Source organism: Hyla sarda, chromosome 8, assembly GCF_029499605.1.
Source record: "Hyla sarda isolate aHylSar1 chromosome 8, aHylSar1.hap1, whole genome shotgun sequence".
NCBI lineage: Eukaryota > Metazoa > Chordata > Amphibia > Anura > Hylidae > Hyla > Hyla sarda.
The window spans coordinates 150,583,689-150,608,423 of NC_079196.1; the positions used below are offsets into that span (position 1 = coordinate 150,583,689).

At 45.2% G+C, this 24,735-nt stretch overlaps 1 protein-coding gene across 2 annotated transcripts in view; it reads left to right on the forward strand.

Moving 5' to 3' along the window:
- The window catches only part of LOC130284671 (fibroblast growth factor receptor substrate 2-like), a 64,248-nt gene that overhangs the window by 24,089 nt on the left and 15,424 nt on the right, over nt 1-24,735 (forward strand). For both annotated transcript variants that reach the window (XM_056535288.1, XM_056535287.1), the window contains one exon: nt 13,570-13,756. In XM_056535288.1, the coding sequence (XP_056391263.1) occupies nt 13,615-13,756 (142 nt within the window). In that variant the 5' untranslated portion in view covers nt 13,570-13,614. The remainder of the gene's footprint in view (nt 1-13,569; nt 13,757-24,735) is intronic.

The window sequence follows — 24,735 nt, forward strand, 5'->3', positions numbered from 1 at the left end:
CGCGTCTAAAGAGTTAATGCCGGACATCAGCCCGATCGGCGATGTCCGGCATTAGCGTGGGTCCCGGTTGCTTATAGCAACCGGGACTCACCGAGTATGATGCGCGCTCACCTCGTGAGTGCGCATTATATATGGGGACGTTCATAAACGTCCATATGCGTTAAGGAAGCAGGGTTTTTCTGTTTCTTCCTTACTTTTAAAAGTCATAACCCTTTCAATTCTGCACCTAAAAATCCATATTATGGCTTATTTTTTGCGCCACCAATTCTACTTTGTAATGACCTCAGTCATTCTACTCAAAAATCTACGGCGAAAATAAAATAATAATTGTGTGACAAAATTGAAGAAAAAACATCATTTTGTAAGTTTGGGGGGCTTCCGTTTCTACGCAGTAAATTTTTCGGCAAAAATGACTCTTTATTCTGTAGGTCCATATGATTAAAATGATACCCTACTCATATAGGTTTGATTTTTGTCTTCTGGATAAAATCATAACTACATGCATGAAATGAATACGTTTAACCCCTTAAGGACCCAGCCCAAATAAACCTTAAGGACCCGGCCATTTTTTTGAACATCTGAACACTGTCACTTTAAGCATTATTAACTCTGGGATGCTTTTACCTTTCATTCTGATTCCAAGATTGTTTTTTCGTGACATATTCTAGTTTGTTAGTGGTAAAATTTTGTCGATACTTGCATCATTTCTTGGTGAAAAATTCCAAAATTTGATGAAAAAATTTAAAATTTTACATTTTTAACTTTGAAGCTCTCTGCTTATAAGGAAAATGAATATTCCAAATAAATGATATATTGATTCACATATACAATATGTCTACTTTATGTTTGCATCATAAAGTTGACATGTTTTTACTTTTGGAAGACACCAGAGGGCTTCAAAGTATAGCAGCAATTTTCCAATTTCCACAAAATTTTCAAAATCTGAATTTTTCAGGGACCACTTCAGTTTTGAAGGGCTTTCTTATCAAAAATACCCCATAAATGACCCCATTATAAAAACTGCACACCCTCAAAGTATTCAAAATGACATTTCAGAAAGTTTGTTAACCCTTTAGGTATTTCACAGGAATAGCAGCAAAGTGAAGGAGAAAATTCAAAATCTTCATTTTTAACACTTGCATGTTCTTGTAGACCCAGTTTTTGAATTTTTACAAGGGGTAATAGATGAAAAATCCCCCCAAAATTTGTAGCCCAATTTCTCTCGAGTAAGGAAATACCTCATATGTGTATGTCAAGTGTTCGGCGGGTGCACTAGAGGGCTCAGAAGGGAAGGAGCGACAATGGGATTTTGGAGAGGGAATTTTGCTGAAATGGTTTTTGGGGGGCATGTCACATTTAGGAAGCCCCTATGGTGCCAGAACAGCAGAAAACCCACACATGGCATACCATTTTGGAAACTACACCCCTCAAGGCACATAACAAGGGGTCCAGTGAGCCTTAACACCCCACAGGTTTTTGACGACTTTTCGTTAAAGTCGGATGTGTAAATGAAGAAAAAAATGTTTCCACTAAAGTGCAGTTTTTTCCCCAAATTTATCATTTTTACAAAGGGTAATGGGAGGACATGCCCCCCAAAATTTGTAACCCCATCTCTTCTGAGTATATAAATACCCCATGTTGGGATGTAAAATGCCCTGCGAGCAAACTACAATGCTCAGAAGAGAAGGAGTCACATTTAGCTTTTGGAAAGCAAATTTTGCTGAAATGGTGTTTGGGGGGCATGTCACATTTAGGAAGCACCTAGGGTGCCAGAACAGCAAAAAAAAAAAACACATGGCATACTATTTTGGAAACTACACCCCTCAAGGAACATAACAAGGGGTACGGTGAGCCTTAACACCTCACAGGTATTTCACGACTTTTTGTGAAAGTTGGATGTGTAAATGAAGAAAATAATTTTTTCACAAAAATGCTGTGTTTTCCCCAAATTTTACATTTTTACAAGGGGTAATAGGAGAAAATGACCACCAAAATTTGTGACCCCATCTCTTCTGAGTATGGAAATACCCCATGTGTGGACGTCAAGGGCTCTGCTGGCGCACTACAATGCTCAGAAGAGCAGGAGCACCATTGAGCTTTTTGAAAGAGAATTTGTTTGGAATGGAAGTCGGGGGGCCATGTGCGTTTACAAAGCCCCCCATGGTGCCAGTCGACCCCCCCCCCCACATGTGACCCCATTTTGGAAACTACACCCCTCACAGAATTTAATAAGTGGTGCAGTGAGTATTTACACCCCACTGGCATTTGACAGATCTTTGAAAAATTTTATTTTTAATTTTCACGGATCACTGTTCCAAAAATCTGTCAGACACCTGTGGGGCGTAAATGCTCACTGTACCCATTATTACATTACGTGAGGGATGTATTTTCCAAAATGGCATCACATGTGGGGGGTCCATTGTTCTGGCACTATGGGGGGGCTTTGTAAACACACGTGGCCTTCAATTCCGGACAAATTTTCTCTTCAAAATCCCAATGGCGCTCCTTCTCTTCTGAGCATTTTAGTGCACCCGCAGAGCACTTTACATCCACATATGGGGTATGTTCTTACTCAGAAGAAATGGGGTTGCAAATTTTGGGGGACTTTTTTCCTATTTTCCCTTGTGAAAATGAAAAATTTAGGGTAACACCAGCATTTTAGCGAAATTTTTTTTTTCCTCATTTTTCCTTCCAACTATTTTGTCAAACACCTGTGGGGTGTTAAGGCGCACTATACCCCTTGTTACGTTACGTAAGGGGTGTAGTTTCCAAAATGGGGTGACATGTGGATATTTTTTTTTTTTTTTTTAATGGCAGAACCGCTGTAAAATCAGCCACCCCTGTGCAAATCACCAATTTAGACCTCAAATGTACATAGTGCGCTCTCACTCCTGAGCCTTGTTGTGCGTCCACAGAACATTTTATGCCCACATATGGGGTATTTCCGTACTCAGGAGAAATTGCGTTACAAATTTTGGGGGTCTTTTTTTGCTTTTACCGCTTGTGAAAATAAAAAGTATGGGGTAACACCAGCATGTTAGTTTGAAAAAAAAAAAAAAAAAAAAAAAATTACACTAACAGGCTGGTGTAGACCCCAACGTTTCCTTTTCATAAGGGGTAAAAGGAAAAAAAGCCCCCCAAATTTGTAGTGCAATTTCTCCCGAGGACAGAAATACCCCATGTGACCCTAAACTGTTTCCTTGAAATATGACAGGGCTCTAAAGTGAGAGAGCGCAATGCGCATTTGAGGACTTCATAGGGGTGGACATAGGGGTATTCTACACCAGTGATTCCCAAACAGGGTGCCTCCAGTTGTTGCTAAACTCCCAGCATGCCTGGACAGTCAGTGGCTGTCCAGAAATGCTGGGAGTTGGTGATTTGCATCAGCTGGAGGCTCCGTTTTGGAAACACTGCCGTACGATACGTTTTTCATTTTTATTGGGCGGGGGGGACAGTGTAAGGGGGTGTAATATGTAGTGTTTTACCCTTTATTATGTGGCAGTGTAGTGTTTTTAGGGTACGTTCACACTGGCGGGCATTTACAGTGAGTTTACCGCTAGGAGTTTGTGCTGCGGCGACAGATTTGCCACAGCCCAAACTTGAAGCAGAAAACTAACTGTAAACCTGCCTATGTGAATGTACCCTGTACATTCACATGGGGGGACAAACCTCCAGCTGTTTCAAAACTACAACTCCCGGCATGTACTGACAGACCGTGCATGCTGGGAGTTGTACTTTTGCAACAGCTGGAGGCACACTGGTTGGAAAACCTTCAGTTACCTAACTCAGTATTTTCCAACCAGTGTGCCTCCAGCTTTTGCAAAACTACAACTCCCAGCATGTACTGATCGCCGAAGGGTATGCTGGGAGATGTAGTTATGCAACAGCTGAAGGTACACAACTATAACTCCCAGCATGCCGAGACAGCTGTTTCGGCATGCTGGGATTTGCAGTTTTGCAACATCTGGAGAGCTATAGTTTAGAGACCACTGCACAGTGATCTCCAAACTGTGGACCTCCAGCTGTTGCAAAACTACAAATCCCAGCATGCCTAAATAGCTGTCTGGGCATGCTGGGAGTTGTAGTTTTGCAACATCTGGAGGGCTACAGTTTAGAGACCACTCTATAGTGGTCTCAGACTGTAGCCCTCCAGATGTTGCTAAGCAACTCACCGGCTTCCGTAGGATCCACGGAGCTGCATTGCCGTCCTCTTCTTCCGTCGATCGTCACCCGCTGCCGCCGTCGATCGTCGCCCGCTGCCGTCGCCGATGGGTAAGTGGATCTTCGGTGCCGGTCCTGTGTCGTTTCCCTGTTCTGCCCCGCCTATTGTGGGTGGGCAGGATGGGGAAACCGAAAATAAGGCCCCCCGCCCCCGATCTGCTATTGGTCATCGCGTCTTGATGACCGATAGGAGGGGTGGCACGCCTGCCACCTCACTCCTAATGCTTCAGGGAGATCGTGGGTGTCTTGGACACCCGCGATCCCCCTTCTATTCCGGGTCATCGGGTCACCATAGACCCGAATCGGCGCAAATCGCAAGTGTGAATTCACTTGTGATTTGCGCCAATCGCCAAACCCCCCCTCCCCTTGGTATGCCACTAGGTGTATATGTAAAGTTTTACCCTTTATTTTGTGGTAGTGTAGTGTAGTGTTTTTAGGGTAAATTCACACCGCAGCGGGTTTATGGTGAGTTTGCTAGGAGTTTGCACTGCGGCGGAAAATTTGCCGCAGCTCAGACTTGAAGTAGGAAACTCACTGTAAACCCGCCTGTGTGAATGTACCCTGTACATTTACATGGGGGCAGGGGGGCAAACCTCCAGCTGTTGCAAAACTACTACTTCCAACATGCACTGACAGACCGTGGATGCTGGGAGTTGTACTTTTGCAACAGCTAGAGGCACACTGGTTGGAAAACCTTCAGTTAGGTTCTGTTACCTAACTCAGTATTTTCCAACCAGTGTGCCCCCGGCTGTTGCACAAGTACAACTCCCAGCATGTACTGATCCCCAAAGGGCATGCTGGGAGATGTAGTTATGCAATAGCTGGAGGTACACAACTACAACTCCCAGCATGGCGAGAAAGCCGTTCGTGCATGTTTAGAGATGACTGCACAATGATCTCCAAACTGTAGCCCTCCAGCTGTTGCAAAACTACAAATCCCAGCATGCCCAAACAGCAAACAGCTGTCTGGGTTTACTGAGAGTTATAGTTTTGCTACATCTGGAAGGTTACAGTTTAGAGACCACTGTATAGTGGTCTCAAACTGTAGCCCTCCAGATGTTGCTAGGCAACACACCAGCTTCCATAGTCTGCACCAGGGAGCCAGCTGCATGTCCTCGACACCTGCCGATGGTAAGTGGACCTCCATCGTCGGTCACCGTCGGTTCCCCCATTCTGTCCGGACTACTGTGGGTGGGCACAACAGGGGAACTGAACGTTAAACCGCCCCCCGCCCCCATCTGCTATTGGTTGTCGCTTCTGAACGACCAATAGCAGGGATGGGAGGGGTGGCACCCCTGCCACCTCCCTCCTATCCCTTCAGGGGGATCGTGGGTGTCTTGGACACTCCTGATCCCCCTTATTTTCCAGGTCAGCGGAGACCCGTATGACCCAGAATCGCCACAGATTGCCGGTCTGAATTGACCGGCAATTGCCAACATGGGGGGGCTGCTGATGGATATCAGCAGTCATTCCGGTCCGGTCCTTGCCCAGCGGGGACCGAAATTCCCACGGGCATACAGGTACGCCCTGGGTCCTTAAGTACCAGGCCGTCAGGGCATACCTGTACGCCCTTGGTCCTTAAGTGGTTAAAGGGGTACTCCGGTGGAAAACTTTAATTTTTTTTTTAAATCAACTGGTGCCAGAAAATTAAACAGTTTTGTAAATTACTTCTATTAAAAATCTTCATCCTTTCAGTTCTTATTAGCAGCGGTATACTACAGAGGAAATTCTTTTCTTTTGGGGTTTATTTTGTCTGACCACAGTGCTCCCTGCTGACACCTCTGTCCATGTCAGAAACTGTCCAGAGCAGGAGAAAATCCCCATAGCAAACCTATCTTGCTCTGGAGAGTTCCTAACATGTTCAGATTTGTCAGCAAAGAGCACTATGATTGTGACAGAAAAAGAAAAGAATTTCCTCTGTAGTATACAGACACTAATAAGTACTGGAAGGATTATGAATTTTTTATAGAAGTAATTGACAAATCTGTTTGAACTTTCTGGCATCAGTTGATTAAAAAAAAATATATATATATTTTTTTAAATTCCCCTGTAGAACCCCTGTAACACTTGCATCTAGAGCAGCAGTCCTCAAACTTTTTAAACAGGGGGCCAGTTCACTGTCCCTAAGACCGTTGGAGGGCTGGACTATAGTTAAAAAAAAAAGTAAAACTATGAACAAATTCCTATGCACAAGGATATATCTTATTAGTGGACAACCCCTTTAAGTACGCAGCACAGCCCCCCCCCCCCCACATTAGGTTGGCAGTATAGTTCCCCCACATTTAGTTTGCAGTATAGTTTCCCACACATTAGGCTGGCAGTATGTTCCCCCACAGACATACAGCCTCTAGACATACAGTGTATGGCTGGAGGCTGTATGCCTGTGTACTGCCCCACTTCAGTGCTCCGAGCACTGAAGCTGATGTGCAGCTGGTAACACTTAACCTCTTAAGGACCCAGCCATTTTACACCTTAGGACCCGGCCATTTTTTTAACATCTGACCACTGTCACTTTAAACATTAATAACTCTGGAATGCTTTTAGTTATCATTCTGATATTGAGATTGTTTTTTCGTGACATATTCTACTTTAACATAGTGGTAAAAAATGTAACTTGCATCCTTTCTTGGTGAAAAATTTGAAAATGTTATGAAAAATTTGAAAATGTTTCATTTTTCTAACTTTGAAGCTCTCTGCTTGTAAGGAAAATGGATATTCAAAATATTTAAAAAAAATTTTCACATATACAATATGTCTACTTTTATGTTTGCATCATAAAATTGACAAGTTTTTACTTTTGGAAGACACCAGAGGGCTTCAAAGTTCAGCAGCAATTTTCCAATTTTTCCCAAGATTTCCAAACTCACTATTTTTCAGGGACCAGTTCAGGTTTGAAGTGGATTTGAAGGGTCTTCATCTTAGAAATACCCCACAAATGACCCCATTATAAAAACTGCACCCCCCCAAAGTATTCAAAATGATATTCGGTCAGCCTTTTAACCCTTTAGGTGTTTCACAGGAATAGCAGTAAAGTGAAGGACAAAATTCACAATTTTCATTTTTTACACTCTCATGTTCTTGTAGACCCAATTTTTGAATTTTTACGAGGGGTAAAAGGAGAAAATGTATACTTATATTTGTAGCCCAATTTCTCTCGAGTAAGCACATACCTTATATGTCTATGTAAAGTGTTCGGCAGGCGCAGTAGAGGGCTCAGAACCAAAGGAGTGACAAGGGGATTTTGGAGAGTACGTTTTTCTGAAATGGTTTTTGGGGGGCATGTTGCATTAGGAAGCCCCTATGGTGCCAGAACAAAAAAAAAAACACATGCCATACCATTTTGGAAACAAGACCCCTTGAGGAACGTAACAAGGAATTAAGTGAGCCTTAATACCCCACGGGTTTCACGACTTTGCATATGTAAAAAAATAAAATAAAATTTCACTAAAATGTGTTTCCCCCCCCCCCCCAAATTTCACATTTTTGCAAGGGTTAATAGCAGAAAATACCCCCCAAAATTTGTAACCCCATCTCTTCTGAGTATGAAGCACCTGAAGTGCACTACGGGCGAACTACAATGCTCAGAAGAGAAGGAGTCATATTTGGCTTTTTGAGAGCAAATTTTGCTCGGGGGCATGTCCCATTTAGGTCAGATCTTTGGACCAGTGGGCTGTACAACATTTTTTATTTGCACAGCCCACTGTTCCAAAGATCTGTCAGACACCAGTGGGGTGTAAATTCTCACTGCACCCCCCCCATTACATTCCGTGAGGGGTGTAGTTTCCGAAATGGGGGTCACATGTGGGGTTTTGTGTTTTTTCGCGTTTGTCAAAACCGCTGTAACAATCAGCCACCCCTATGCAAATCACCTCAAATGTACATGGTGCACTCTCCCTTCTGGGCCTTGTTGTGCGGCCCAAGAGCACTTTGCGCCCACCTATGGGGTATCTCCGTAGTTGGGAGAAATTGCATTACAAATTTTGGGGGGCTTTTTTCCCTTTTACCTCTTGTCAAAGTGAAAAGTATAGGGCAACACCAGCATGTTAGTGTAAACAATTTATTTTTTTACACTAACATGCTGGTGTAGACCCCAACTTCACATTTTCATAAGTGGTGAAAGGAGAAAAAGCCCCCCAAAATGTGTTAGGCAATTTCTCCTGAGTACGGCGATACCCCATATGTGACCCTAAACTGTTGCCTTGAAATACGACAGGGCTCCGAAGTGAGAGCGCCATGTGCATTTGAGGCCTGAATTAGGATTTGCATAGGGGTATTCTACGCCAGTGATTCCCAAACAGGGTGCCTCCAGCTGTTGCAAAACTCCCAGCATGCTTGGACAGTCAACGGCTGTCCAGCAATACTGGGAGGTGTTGTTTTGCAACAGCTGGAGGCTCCATTTTGGAAACATTGGCGTACCAGACTTTTTCATTTTTATTGGGGAGGGGAGGGGGGCTGTGTAGGGGTATGTGTATATGTAGTTTTTTTGACTTTTTATTTTATTTTGTGGTAGTGTAGTGTTTTTAGGGTACAGTCACATGGGCGGGGGGGTTACAGCGAGTTTCCCGCTGCGAGTTTGAGCTGCCACGCAAAATTTGCTGCATCGCAAACTTGCAGCCTGATACTCACTGTAAGTCCTCTGCCCATGTGAATGTACCCTGTACATTTACAGGGGGGACCTCCAGCTGTTGCAAAACTAAAACTCCCAGCATGTACAGTCTATCAGTGCATGCTGGTAGTTATAGTTTTGCAACAGCTTGAGGCACACGGGTTGGGAAACACTGAGTTAGGAAACAGACAATGTTTCCCAACCAGTGTGCCTCCAGCTGTTGCAAAACCACAACTCCCAAACATTCTCAGGCATGCTGGGATTAGTAGTTCGGCAACATCTTTAGAGCCAGATGTTGCCAAACTACAACTCCCAGCATGCTTGGAGTTGTAGTTTTGCAACATCTGGAGGACTATAGTTTGCAGACCACTAATACAGTGGTTCCCAATCTGTGCCCTTCCAGATCTTGCAAAACTACAATTCCCAGTATGCCAAAACTGTCCATGTATGCTGGGAGTTGTAGTTCTGCAACATCTGAAGGGCCAGATGTTACAGAACTACAACTCCCAGCATGCCTGGACAGTAAGGGCATGCTGAGGATGTGTAGTTTTGCAACATCTGGAAGGGCACAGTGGTCCCAAAACTGTGGACCTCCAGATGTTGCAAAACTACAACTCCCAGCATGCCCAGACGCCAAGGGCTGTCTGGGCATGCTGGGAGTTGTAGTTTACAGGGTCCCATTACAGCCATGCATGTCACTTTACGGCGACGTGCATTGCTGTAAAGGGCCCGACCGCGGCTGAAGATCAACTCACCTGTCGCCGCCGCCGCCATCTTCCTCGCCGGGATCCCGGTCTTCAGGGACGAGGTAAGTACCGGGGCCGGGCCCCAGCACTCCCCCGTCCCCCGCCGCGTCCTCCGGTCTTCCTCCCGTCCTCTCCGGACTTCCAGGGGCCGGGCAGGGTGGGAGGAAGTAACCGCCCCCCCCTCCTGCGATTGGTCGGTTAACTAACCGACAGATCGCAGGGTATAGGAGGAGGTGGCCGGCTTGCCACCTCGCTCCTATGCTTTAGCATGGTCCTGGCTGTCTGTGACAGCCGGGATCATGCAAAATTACCGGGCGGTCGGGTCCCAGAGACCCGATCAGCCCGGTATCGCCGCAGATCGCAAGGGGGATTTCCCTTGCGATTTGCGGCGATCGCCGACATGGGGGGCCTACATGGCCCCCCTCGGCGTTTGCCCTGGATGCCTGCCGAAGGATTTCAGCAGGCATCCAGTTCCGATCTCTGCCCGGGGCACGGCAGAGACCGGAAAACGCCAGGGCGTATGGATACGCCCTGGATTCTTAAGGCCCAGGGTGTGAGGGCTTATCCATACGTCCTGGGTCCTTAAGAGGTTAAAGGGCTACTCCGGTGGAAAACTTTTTCTTTTTTTTTTGTTTTAAATCAACTGGTGCCAGAAAGTTAAACAGATTTGTAAATTACTTCTATTAAAAAATCTTATTCCTTCCAGTACTTATTAGCTGCTGAATACTACTTTCTTTTTGGAACACAGAGCTCTCTGCTGACATCTCTGTCCATTTTAAGAACAGTCCAGAGTAGGAGAAATTCCCCATAGCAAACATATGCTGCTCTGGTCAGTTCCTAAAATTGACAGAGATGTCAGCAGAGAGCACTGCGCTTGTGATTCAGCAGAGAACACTGTGTTCCGAAAAGAAAATAATTTCCTCTGTAGTATTCAGCAGCTATTAAATACTGGAAGGATTAAGATTTTTTTTTTATTTTTTAATAGAAGTAATTTACAAATGTGTTTAACTTTCTGGCACCAGTTGATTTAAAAAAAAAAAAAATAAATAAATAATAAAAAAAAAAAGTTTTCCATCGGAGTACCCCTTTAACAAGCCTGCCAGCCCACGTCCTGCTTTCTGTTCCGCTCCTCCACGCTCCGTTGCTATGGGCGCACGCACGGGACGTCAGTGACATCCCAGCGTGCTCTACTTCCTGGAGGTCCTTGCGTTTTTAAAGTAAACGCAGGGCCGCAGAGAGTTAACGGGCAAAAACCTCTTTCGGGACACAGGGATGTCCTTAGGCAGCGGCGGCAAAAAACACTGGCGGGCCGGATAAATGTCCTCGGTGGGCCGCATGTTCGAGGACCCCTGATCTAGAGAAAGTTTCCATGCTGTGTATCAAATACAAAATATGCCTAAGAATACAGCCATTTAAAAATATGAATTTATGAATAGCTCAATATTATTAAATTGGTTCCAGATTAAAAATTTTCTCCATACAAAATATATTCTATTCATAATTGTACAGTATATGGATGATTGTCTACCAGTTTTCAACCTAATATACCTTAAAATCAACCTCCCCTTTGTTTAATATAGGTACCTGGCAGGTGCCCTCTGCTATCTGCAGCGGACATCTGCCGGTAATGGTGGACATTGCCAGTGTTCGTCATTTAACAGTTTAGATACCGCGATCAATAGCGGTTGCCCCATTTAACCCCTTAACGACGCAGGCCGTAAATGTATGTCCTGGTGAGGTGGTACTTAACGCACCAGGATTTACATTTACGTCCTATACATAACCCCGAGCATCGGAGCTGATAGCAGCCAGGGACCCGCCGGTAATGGTCGACGTCCACGATCATGTGGATGTTCGCCATTCAGCCCTCAGATGCCGTGATCAATACAGATCACGGCATCTGCAGTGCTGCGGTCACTAAAATGGATGATCGGGTTATTATTTTTTTTTAAGCGCAATAGTAATAGAAAAGTATGTAATCATGGGTATCATTTTAATTGTATTGACCCAAAGAATAAAGAACTTGTCATGTTCACCGTAATATGTACGGCGTGAAAACTAAACCTTCCAAAATTTGCAAAATTGCGGTTTTCTGTTTAATTTTACCACTCAAATAGTATTTTTTTGGGTTGCGCCATACATTTTATGGTAAATGAGTGAGTGGCATTACAACGGACAACTGGTTGCACAAAAAAAACAAGCCCTCATACTAGTCTGTGGATGAAAATATGAGTCATGATTTTTTTGAAGGCGAGGAGGAAAAAACTAAACATAAAAATTAGAGTCCTTAAGGCCAAAATGGTCTGAGTCCTTAAGGCGTTAATCAATATGTGCTACGCATCCCAGGTTCTAGTTGATAACAATTATCAGGAGAGAGGAGGTTTGGAGTCAGTGAGGCTCGTCGTACAGCCATGGCATAGAGAGCTCCGAGTGGCTGCCTGCACCAGAGGAAGATGTGTGAATAACACTGACAGCACAGTGGCAGCATGGTAAAAGGAACAGTGATTGATGGGACTTGGGCAAACCTCTTGGTACAGCGGTAGTAGTACTGTAATCCGTGACTGTCTCACTAGACTCTGGATGGTTGGGAGCAGGGGTGTAGCTATAGAGGTAGCAGTCACATTGGGGCCCTGGTGCCTAAGGGGGCCCCAAAGCAAATCTGCCCCATAAGAGACCAGTATTATAATTGGCATACGGGGCTCTGTTGATTTTGCATCAGGGCCCAAAAGCTACAAGCTACACCTCTGGACAAATTTTTCAGGTACAAATGATTTGTCCTGACATCTGCTTTACAGCTGGATTTTTAATATATTCATTTAGGGCCCCTTTTACCTCCTTCTAAATGAGGGATATAGCAGGTAATGGAGCCATGCACAGCTAGGCTTGCCACCTTTCTTGCAAAAAATAAATAAATACTGGCCATGATGATTTGCATAATTAATTATATATGCGTGACATCACAGGAAGCTCTGCACATGTCCAGACACATCGTGTGACGTACCAGCCAAATTAACTCATCAGCCTACGGAGTCTGGCAGTGAGGTCCACAGTGGGAGGTCGGGGTGGATTGACAAATCGGAGTGTATCATGGGCTGCTAGGGTTGCCAGCTTTCTTGTCCAACAATACCTGCCATGCTAATTTGCTTAACTAATTATATATTCATGACATCACACTAATTCCCACCTCCACTGAGTGCCCTGTGCCATAATCATTCCAGTTGATTCCCCCAGTGCCATACTTTTACTCATTTCAATTAATCCCTCCCCACCCTGAACCACGTATCATAACCATTCCGATTGATTCATCCCATCTTGTGCCTTAACCATCCCAATTGATTTATCCCACCTTCCCACCGATCCCCCCCCCCTGTCCCATAACCGTTTAACCATTTCAATTGATTGCCCCCCCCATGCTATACTTTTCTACTCCTTTCAATTGATACCCCCTCCCACTGATCCCCCTGTGCCCTCGCTGCCTGTACCTACTTTTCTGGCCTGTAAGCCTTCATCAGGCTCAGGTAACGCGTAAAGGCAGCTGCCAGCTTCTTTCACCACAGTCAGGCGGAACTGACGTCCTCCTGCGCGGCTCCTCATGCTGTTTTAAAGTGGCCACAGCACTAGCTGCTTGTTCTGCAGCACAGGCCGCGACCTTACAATAGTGAGCTGTGGCGGCTGCTGCAGGCGGGACCAGGGCAGTGGGGCTAAGGGTGCATCATTTAATTCTGTCTGCAGTGGCCGGAGTGGGCTCTTTCCGGGGGGCCTATATATTGGCCTTTTTCTGATGAGCAGTTGAATGCAGTTCTTGGCTGGACTGCTGGGGTTCTATGATGCTCTCACTTTGGGTTAGGCGATCTACGGTCTGGCCTGTGCTATCAAGAAAACACCCTATCTTTATCTTATTTTCCAGTTATTACCACAAACAATACCATGATGTCAGCTTAACCAATTTATATAAGGCAGTCAAGCTGACTTGTCCTTTCTGTTTTTTTGTTTAAGGTTTTCAATGTGAATGACGATGGCAGAAGTGTGTGTCCAGGAATAATGGAGCTTACAGAGACATCACTCGTTTTTCATATTAAAAGAGGAGGGTTTGTGAAATGGCCATACATAAGCCTAACAAAGTATGGCTATGACTCAGATCTGTTTTCATTTGTCTGTGGCAGGAGATGTCAGACCGGAGAAGGTAAGATTATTGGGCGTTTAACAACCTTTACCTAGACCAGGATAGGGGATAAGTGTCTGATCACGGGGGGGGGGGGGGGGGGGGGGGGTACGACCACTGGGGGGCCCCCCGCAGTCTCCTGAGTGGGACCCGGCATTGCACATAGCGTCAAGGTCACTGAGCTTGACGGACACGCCCCCCCCTCCATACAGTTCTATGGGGGAGGCACGAACGCTGCATCCCTGCCTCTCCCATAGAGATACACAGATGAGGCTTGTCGGCCGTGGCATCATGCTACGGCTGGGGCACCTCCTGCACAGGTGAGCCGCGGCAGAGCCGTGGTCCTCTGCAGGAGATCGTGGGGGGTCCCAGCATTCGGACCGTTGCCAAGTTTTCTTTGGTGCCTGGGTATTTTATTTATTTAATATTATCATTACTAGCTGAGTACCTGGCGCTGCCTGTTTTTTTTCTACCTTAACCTTGTGGGGGAGGAAAGGCAACAAAGGAGGAAGCTTTTGCCCTCATATCCCATCCTTAAATCCTGACCCCATATCCCCTCCTATTCCAACCTCATATCGTGTCCCGATATTTTGTCCCTGTATCCCGTCCCCAGGTGGGGCTGTGTTGTAAAGATAATGTAAGCTGAAAATAAAAGGGGTGTGGCTTAAAGGGTGGGCATGCCTTTGCAAGATGGGGCATGGAATACGGGGAGGGTGTGGCTTGCCAGCTGGACTGACGCATTCACCAGGAGATGCAGAGCTTGTGGAGTATGGTATCGGAAGTTCCATATATTTGCATGGGACTTGAAACAAAAAAAAAAAACATCCTTCACATATGGGGGTAGGTTAGGGGTTAATTTAACTATATTATATATTTTTATTTGACATATAAGTAACATGTGACCAAGTATTATCAAAATGTCTTCAGCCATTGAGAAGTTATGCTGGAATATACATTTCCCATAGATTGCATTCGACTTTAAACAAAAACCCTGACCCTCGCAAATGAGGGTAGGTTAGGGTTAAATTAACTATCCTATATTTTTTGTGGACATATAAGTAACATGTGAGTATTGAACGATCTTCAGCTGTTTAGAAGTTATGCAGTAACCTATTTCCCATAGACTTGTATGGGATTTAAGATTAAATCCTTGACTCTCGCAAACTGGGATGGGTAAGGGTTAAATTGCCTATCCTATGTTTGTAGTTGACATAAGTAACATCAGTACCAAGTTTCATGTTAATATCTTCAGCCACTTGGTAGTGATGCTTGAACATACATACATACACACAAACATTGCATTATATATATATTTATTATTAGTGTGTACTCCTGATGTTATAAATGATGAGCCCACAGGGGGCAGATCTGTCACCTCTGGTCAACTCGGGTTAATGAAGCTTTTCTTTCTCATTCTGTAAACAATAATTACACAAGGATTACTAGCATTTAAGGACTTGAAAAGCCAAAGGTCAGTCAGCATTTTATCTAGATTTCAAACTAGAATTCAAGAGGGATGGGCTGTTCTCTGTTTTGACACCCAATACCAAAGGCCACTCAACAAGCAATGTAGAAATTACAGATCATCATCCGGGGGCTGCCGGTGGTCATCCAAGGGGGTGCAAATGGCTGCAAGTATCCTCCTTTCACTCAAAATCAAGAGCAGGGAAAGCCAGCATAGCAAAGGAAGAAGACCAGGCTATGGGCAGGAATCCACCGAAAGATAAATGTATACTTAATGGGGGAACTCTGCCCCTAAATATCTTATCCCCTGTGTAAAAGATAGGAGATAAATGATCTGATGGCAGGAAACATTTATGTATACATTGCAAATGGCACCTTTTGTAAGTATACATTTTTTCCTTTTTGCAGATTCCTGGCCATAGACCAGACTTCTTCCTTTGCTATACCTGAGTGTATGTAAACACAGCTCAGATATGATACAAATTTTCTGCAGCAGAAAATCTGCAGTGCTTTTGCACCACAATCGGCTCCAACGGTATCTGTAGCTTTTAGGCCGGATTCACACGGCAGAATTTCTGCACTGAATTCTGCATGAATTTATAGCCAACACACTTAAATGGGATTCCGCTGTCCCATTCACACAGCAGAATTTCTGCTGCAGGAATTCCAATGAAGTGAATAGGCTTTAAATTCATGCAGAATTCAGCGCAGAAATTCTGCCGTGTGAATCAGGCCTTACGGGGTGATTTATCAGAAACTGTGCAGAGGAATAGTGGTACAGTTTTCCATGGCAACCAATCAGATTGCTTCTTTCTTTTTAAAGAGACCTGTTTAAAAATAAAGGAAGCAATCTGGTTGCTATGGGCAACTGGGCAAATTTTCCTCTGGACAGGTTTTGAGAAATCTCCTACTTAGGCTAGGTTCAGACTACGGAATCTCCGGGCAGAAAATTTCCACCCGGAGATTCCGGGTGCGGCCAGCGGTGAATGCAATGTGTTCCGCATGGATTTCCAAGCGGATTTTCCGTTCACAAGTTCCGCTTCACAAATTCGGAAGTGTGAATTGGTGAACGGAAACCCATTCACTATACTATACATTTTAGCAAACGAAATTGGGGTATGTTCACACACCAAAATTTCTGCATGGGATTCCGCATGAAAGTTGTACATGAATTTAAAGCCAAAATTTCTATGAAATTCCTGCAGCAAAAAATTCTGCTAAATGAATAGGACAGTAAATCCCATTGAAGTAAATGGGCAATTCATTTCGGTGGAATTTACTGCAGAATTCAGAAAATACAGCGGACAAATTCCAAAAGATTTGTGAAAAAAAAACTGCTTTTGTTGTCTTTCAATATTTAATCAGTAGGATATTTATAAAAAAAAAAAAAAAATTGGAGGCATGCCTACTTCATTGGGTTAAAAAATTCCATTTTGGGATTGTTTTGGGTTATGCAGTTTGATAAAATTTTGACACACACAAACCAAAATTGTGCTGCAAATCCAACACTAAATTGTCAAAATGGAAATGGTAAATCTGGGCCACAGAGTTTCTGCTGCATAAATCTGTTTGTGTTATCAGTAGTGCAGATTTTGTGTGGATATTTCACACACTATGGGGGACATTTATGAAGGCATTTACCCGTTATTTCTTTCATATAATTGTCGCAACTGCGCCTATGCAATTTTCTGTGCACCAATCATCCCTAAGAGCGAGAAAAGCAAGAAAATGTATTTTTGCTTATGTAAGCAAATTTTTTAAATGAACTTGCAGTAGTAAGCGACTTATCAAATGCGACTGTTGCTAAAAAGTCGCTATAGTGGAAAACTTTGCTTAAATTTACTCCAGCACATTCCTGGCTTACTAAAATGCCTTAGAGAAGAGCGAACTTACAGTGATTCGATTCGTCATGAACTTCTCCCCTCGGCAGTTGCTTACTTTAGCCTGCATAAATTGGTTCAGCTTTCAGGTGCTCCGGTGGGCTGGAAAGTTGGATACACTCCTACGACTGTATCCACCTTTTCCAGGCCACCGTAGCACCTAAAAGCTGAACTAATTTATGCAGGATAAAGTCAGCAACTGCAGCAAGAATGACAAAGAAAAAAAAAAATACGCATATGAGAACATTTTTTATTTACTTAAAATGCAAAAGAGCTTTGCCAAATTTCACAATATGAGGGAAGCAACTACATATGTAATTATGTATTGTTTAATTGAATTGCCATTGATAAATGAAACAAACATCTTCTAGACACTCTTCTTATTACATACGTATTTATTTATACTTCAACAGGAATTGTACAGCAAAGAACCACCTCTGTAGCTAACGAGGGTACAGCAGAGCTATCTCCGGCGCTTACCTCACAGCTTTTGCTTACGTGTGACAGAATAATAAATTTGTCGCACGTGGGGGCGGAGCTTAGCCGCGGACTGAAATGGACATGTGAGCCTGCAGCTCTCCCGTCTGCCTCGTAAATCCTCACCTCAAATCCACTTCTTTCTCTATACGATGGTCAAGATTGGTCGCGGAACATCTGGTGACCCTGAAGAATCCCCCAAACCGGGTAAAAGCCAGGCAGACACGTCTAAGTTCTTCAAGAAGAAAGGCGGTGTGTCCCTGGCGCGTGCTTCCAAGATGGCGCTGGAAGCTTCCTCTCAGCATGAATCACATGAAGAGGATGATCCGTGCAGTGATACAGAAGGCTGCTCTCCGGCTCTCATAACGCAGCAATTTCTGAAGTCATTTATGAAGAAAGCCCTGGCACAGGCAGTTAAACCGGTCATGCAGGAGCTGGCTGAAATCAAGGCTGAGGTACAGGCAATAGGTGCCAGGACGGAGGCCTTACAGACGACCTGTGCCGCCCTTGTCTCTCACTCAGCTGTAGCGGCGGATCGCTCGACCCTTATGGAAACCCATCTTAACACTACCTACTCGCTCCTTGAAGACCAAGAGAACATGAGCCGGAGGAAAAGTGTTCACCTTTAAAGCTTACCTGAAATGTGGGCTCCTGAGGCTCTACCGAAGGTCGCCAGGGAGATCTTCTCGGGTCTGTTGGGTCCTGACCGAGCCCAGTCAGTTGTTATAGAGCAGATACACAGGGCGCTGAGACCTAAGCCGCGTCCCTCTGACCCGCCGAGAGATGTCATTTGCGGACTGTTGTCCTTTGTCGATACCGCTGCGATACTTCAAGCTGCAAGGGAGAAGAAGCCCATCTCGTATGGAGAGGCTGAGGTTACCCTCTATCAAGATTTAGCTCCGTCTACTCGCTAAGCGCAGGATCCTGAAGCCACTGTTAGAACGGCTACGTGCTATGGGACTGCAGTATGCCTGGTTGTTCCCGTTTGGTCTCTCTCTATATCCCATAATGGCAAGCGGATTACTGTCAGGACCCCGGCCGACCTGGAACTCGTCTGGACGGCGCTGGACATAACCCCTATAGAGATCCCTACCTGGCTGCCGGTTACTGATCTCAAGCTGTTCCCTCCATTACCGAAGCAAGATGATTGGAAGGTGGTCTCCAGAACCAAGTCATCCAAGTAGAGGAACACTCCACTCAAAGAAGGCCCACTGCCACGTTGAGTTTCCTGTTGCTGAGTCGGGAGACTCATGCTTTTACCCGCTGCGGGTGAGACCTCCGGTGCTGTGCTCTGTGCCGGCTGATTTTGTCCTCTTCTCCGGGGAGGCTCCAGGTTAGATGTTCTGAGTTTTTTTGACACCTTTTGTTTACTTTGCCCACTCCGAGTGACACATGTCTAGCTGTCATGCTAGTTTCCCCATCGACCCACATTGCCCCTTACCCTCCCTCAAGCACCGCATGTTGGAGCTCTCTCCTGTATACCTTCTCGCCCTTTCCCCCCCTTACCACTTGTCCATATTGCGGGAGGAACTCGAACTTTGGACCTTGGACTCTGATGACCCCCCCCCCCGCCCTTTTTTTCTCCCTGCTACCCGTTTTTCTGCTCCAGGTCGCCATATCTTTATCTCCTTCATTCCTTCCTTTATCCTTGCTCCTCCCCCTCCCTTCTTCCCATCTCCTCCTTCCATTCCCCCTTTCCCTGATTTTATTATCTCAGGTTTATCTTTCGTACTACTACTTCCTTCCTTTGCTCCACCTCTCTTGACCCCCTTTTCCCTTCCCGCCCTCCCCCCCCCCCCCTTCCCATCAGGATGTCGCAGTTCTCGGTGGTATCTTTTAATGTGCAAGGTATGAACACCCCTGAAAAGAGGCACTATGTAATGACCCTCCTTAAGAGACGTGGAGCCTCTATTGTGTTCTTCCAAGAAACACATTTTAAGAAAGACAGGATACCTAAACTTCTCACCAAATATTATTCCCATTGGTCCCATTCATGCCATGGTACCTCGGCGTCGAAAGGAGTTTCTATAGCAATCCACCGCTCTCTCCCAGTTAAAATCCTCCAACACTTCTCAGACTCTGAAGGTAGAGTCTTGTTCCTCCGCATACAACTACACCAAGTAACCTACACACTAGCTAATCTTTACTCTCCGAATCACGCCCAGGTGCCATGGCTATTGTCTACTCTGACCACTTTGAAGCTATTCGCAGAGAGTCCGATCATTCTGGGTTCTGACTTGAATGTACCTTTAAATCCTTGTCTGGACTCCTCCTCTAATGCTCCAAATATCTCTCAACGCTCTTTGTCTAGATTGCATACTAAACTTGCCGATTTATCTCTCATAGACTCATGGAGCTCTCTGAACCCCTCCACCCGGGACTACACGCACTACTCCACTGCCCATTATTCCTACCAATGTCTGGACTACCTCCTGCTCCACTCTTCCCTCCTGCCTGCTATCTTCAATACAGGTATAGACGCAATCACGATCTCGGACCATGCCCCTATCTTTCTCACTCTTTCTTTACTGAATTCTTCCCCCTGTGCCTCCACCTGGCGTCTGAACGAACGACTCCTGGAGAGACCCAATGTTCTGGCCGATGTGAAAAAGCACCTAGACTTGTATTTTGAGCTGAATAGGGGTGAAGGCCCATCCCCTCCTATAGTCTGGGAAGCCCATAAGGCTTACATACGAGGGGTCCTCATATCCTGGGGGTCCCGCATTAAGAGGGAGAATAGGAAACTGATCGACGGTTTACTTCAGGAGATTGCCACTCTTGAGAGGGCTCATAAGCATACTCAGCTTGAGGCGACCCTACATAGATTGAAGACGTTGCGTGAACAATTAATATCCCACCTACAGCAACAGTCCTTCAAGGCTTATTTAAATCATAGACACCGCATATATGCTCATGGAGACAGGGGTAGTAGGCTGAAGTCTGCCCTTCTCAAAAAAGCTAGGGCGAAACAACATATCCACAAAATTAAAGGTGCTTCGGGGTCCCTATTAACCTCCACCCCAGACATTGCCCGGCAATGTCAGAGATTCTACTCGGATTTGTATAACCTACAACCTGAGGCAGGAGGCAGCAGGGGTGTTGACAACACCCCTGAGGAAGTCACTTGCGACGGAACGCGTGGGGTTCTTTGACTCCGTCCTCTGTGGTAGCACCTGTGTCGCTGGTCTCTGTGGATTGTAGCTGTGCTATTGTGGTATTGTATAAGACAGCATTGCTCCAGTATAGTATTGTTGCATTATTGTTGTGATATAGGACTACATTGTTATCATAGGAGTGCTTGCTCTGTCTATGTATGTACCTGCATGTATATAGCCACATGGAGCTGACACTGATTGTCATTTGATTACCAGCAGGACGGGGTCACTTACTCAGAGCAGGAGGTCATGGCCCTGCTCTGAGGCTGTGTTGTGGCTCTTCAGAGAGCCTTTTTAATGGTTTTAAACTTGTAACTTGACTGTTTTTTTTTTTTTTTTTTTTTTTATAAAGTTATTGCATTAAGATATTATGATGTGCATTCTATTTTCAGTGTGAGCTTTTTTCTCTTTGATAGTATTGTTTATTACACTGAATTGCACCCATTCTTACACAGAATATTATAGTGAGCCCCCCGTATGTTTCTATTGTTGGTCTACACTCTCAGCTTCCCTGTCCCCTCCTGTTTCTCCTCTTTTACCTTCCGCTCTTATATCCGAGATCGTGAATTGCGTCTCCTCTGCATATGCCTCCCTTTGGTCCCAGCTGGCTAACATTCCTATCCGCCAACTATTCCTGGGTGGAGGGGTTCCGACAGCTGATGCGCTCCATGCACTCCTCCCCAATGTGCCGTTGTCCTTTCTCCACGTCAATCACATCCAACACTGTTGTTCCCGCTTTCTCAAACAATTGGGCCAGTTGCGTGGCTTAACAGACTTCGAATCTAAACTAGTGTCCCCTCCTGGTAATGCTCGCACACTGTTCTTTATTAGTGATTTATGGCTTAGGCCACTACACTCTTCCCACCCGGGCTACATTGCCTCATGGGAACAGGAGCTGGGCCTTAAATTCTCTGACTCAGAGGTCGATTATATCTTACACCACTCACATGGTTACTCCCGATGTATCCGCCTAAGAGAATCCCATTTTAAACTGTTGTCTCGTTGGTACAGGACTCCTGAGTTCCTGTATGCTCATGGTCTATCCTCTAGCGCTTCCTGTTGGTGATGTGGGACTCAGGTGGGTGGGCACCTGCACATCTGGTGGACTTGCCCGATCATCCAGGTATTTTGGAGAGAAGTGGAGTCGCTTATTAACTCCATTCTTCCTACTCAGATTTCTCTCACGCCTGATTTGGTCCTTCTGGGCAGGCCCTCTTGAAATTTTCGTCCTCATAAGGACATGCTGATCGCACATCTTCTTACTGCCGCAAATTCCATGATCCCGGTGAAGTGGCTCAGTCCCTCTCTGCTGTCTATTACTGATTGGTTGGGTAAGATCCGTCTGCTGTGCAGGTTCGAGATGTCCAGTAGATCGGAACAATGTCATGATAAATTTCTGAGTGTTTGGGGGCGGTGGCTGGACTATGTAAACCGCCTTGATTCTGATGATGCACATTAATGTAATAGTATGAGCGATTGCTAAAGGCTCTGTTTGACATTGGGACACCCTGAATTTGCCCTCATCGACTTCTCCCTTACCCCCTTCCCCCCCCCCCTTTTCTTGTCCCTTCCCCTCTCCTTCTACCCTGCCCCTCTGCATCGATCATTTACATGTTCTGTATATGTTCATAGTAATTTATGTTAAGTCTTGCTGCTACTAGCAGCATTGAATGTTTGTTACCCCTGTCCTTCTGCTGTTCCTATCAAAACCAATAAAACTTTTAATTTAAAAAAAATAAATTTGTTACACGTAAGCAAAACAGTAGTTGAGAAAAAATTACTAAAAAAGACGACTAAAGCAAAGTTTCATAAATGTCCCCCTATGTGGACAAAATTCCTTTCAATTCCATGCCCTTTGCTACTTTTGTAATATGCTGTGGATTTTCCGCACACAAATTTGTTTTAAAAAATCTGAAGAGCGGTTTGACAAACAGTTTTTGGAAAAACCCTACTTCTTACTGAATCCACACCATGCTATGGCTGGAAAGACAATTAAAAACTGCAGTTATATTTGTACCTCCCTTGCTCCATTCCAGTATCGGGTGGTCCCATCTGTGACCGCTCCAATAGATAGAAGAGAAGATATAGCACCCCCCATTGTTGAAGAATGTGGGGGGACTTTATTGGATCATCACATAGGTGCACAAATCACACTGGATGACAGAAAAGACGCACAGCTCACAGGAGCTGCAGGAGGAGTGGCAACAGTCCAGTTTTGCGGTCTGTACATCTGTTGTGCCGCAGGAGATGTGTTTACCTGTAGTCATAGCAACATGGCTCATCAGCTGTTGCCCATCCACTGAGACCGTGCTTATTTAACACGGTGCCGTGTGTGCTGGACCACTGGTGTATGGTGGGACCAGGGGTGTAGCGGTGTAGGTGGTTGGGCAAGATGGTATTAACCCCAGGGGAAAGATGTTATTAACCCCTAGTGTTCGTGACGCCAGTATGGTTTTAGGGTTCTGGAACACCACACACCTGGTTCCTCCACTATCCCAGTTGCTAATAATGAAATGAGAGTTCACAACCAGTTATGGTCAAACGGAGGCTTTACTGTGTATAAGACAGATGGAATTATCTTCCCAACTAAGGCCAGATTTCTCAGAGAGGTGGCCAGGACCCAGAAGGCCCTCGCAGCTTGCTGGACCAATATACTTGTGTGGTAGGCCTCTGGGGTAGGGGTAGGGTAATCAGGGGTTTTGCTTCAGTATATCAGGGGTTAAGGTTAACCCTATTGTTCGTGACGCCAGGCTGCGGGCTAGTATGCTGAGGTAATTCTCCGGCCTATCGCCGCCCTTCCCAGTAACGATAGGTGCATATACAAAATGACTGAAGGTCCACAAGGTAGTTGAACTTGAACTTGGGTACACTTTACTTAAAGGCTTACAGTACATCCAATGAACTGTACCAGTCTCATTCAAACATACATACACTTCAGTGACTGACAGTTGTTGCGGACCTTGACTTTTGTTATAAGTCTCAGAATTTAGGGTTAATTGCGAAGATCCGTCTGGATTTAGGGGATAGATAAGGTCCGGTGATCTTGCAGAGTGCTTAGGGATTGATACACTCACGGTTTTGCAATGATCAGCCGTCGCCGCAAGGCTCGGGCCGAAATTCACGGATGACAGCAGCACAGATCCTTCTCTAACAACAGCCCACAAGGAAAGAGACCTAACAATAGCCGCCGCTCCCTTATATGGGCAGGGGCAGGGCCGCTTTGATTGGTCCGAATAACTGTCACTCACCGTTACAAGGAATAATGGGTGCAATACGACATAGGGACCTCCAAAAGTCCTTAAGCAAAAACCATAGAGTTTACCTGATCACGTGACCCGCAGGTCCTGCTACGCTCCGTACAGGTCATTTTATTTATATAAATATTTATATTTATATAAATCCTGAATAAACTGTTAGATTACTAACACCTAGATGAGAGGTGACAAGGGGCGGACTAGATAAGGAGTACCCAGACGTCCTAGGGACTCTGGCTATGGGGACCTCCTATACAGGTACCGTATACGATGCGGTACCGGGACACTACACTTGTAATTAACCTGACTCTAGATTGGACTTGAGTTGACTGGTTTCAGTGACAGCAGACAGACTTGAGACTTACTGGAATGACTGTAGCTTTTGGGGTCTTCCAGATGCTGATCAATTGGACTGAGATATCTGTACTGGCTGGTTCTCCGTAAAGGAAGAAGTGAATGAATTGTAATGGCCGCCCCTTTATATAGTGGGGGGCTGGACTAAAGCCCAATGGTCAAGCTGTGGGTCATAGGTTAAGCTGGTGCTCTCTGGGAGAACATGTGACAACAAATCATGTGACTGCATAACATAACGTGTGACAGACTAACAGGACCTTGAGACAACCTCTTACAGGTCTTCTGCTCTAGCTATACATTAGGATCCTGTCTATACATTAAAGCAGTATACACAACATTCTGGAAATGGGGGGACCCTGCAGGGGAGCCCCCAGGTCACTAAGGGTCTCAACCTGACAGGGCCTAAGGGTAGTACA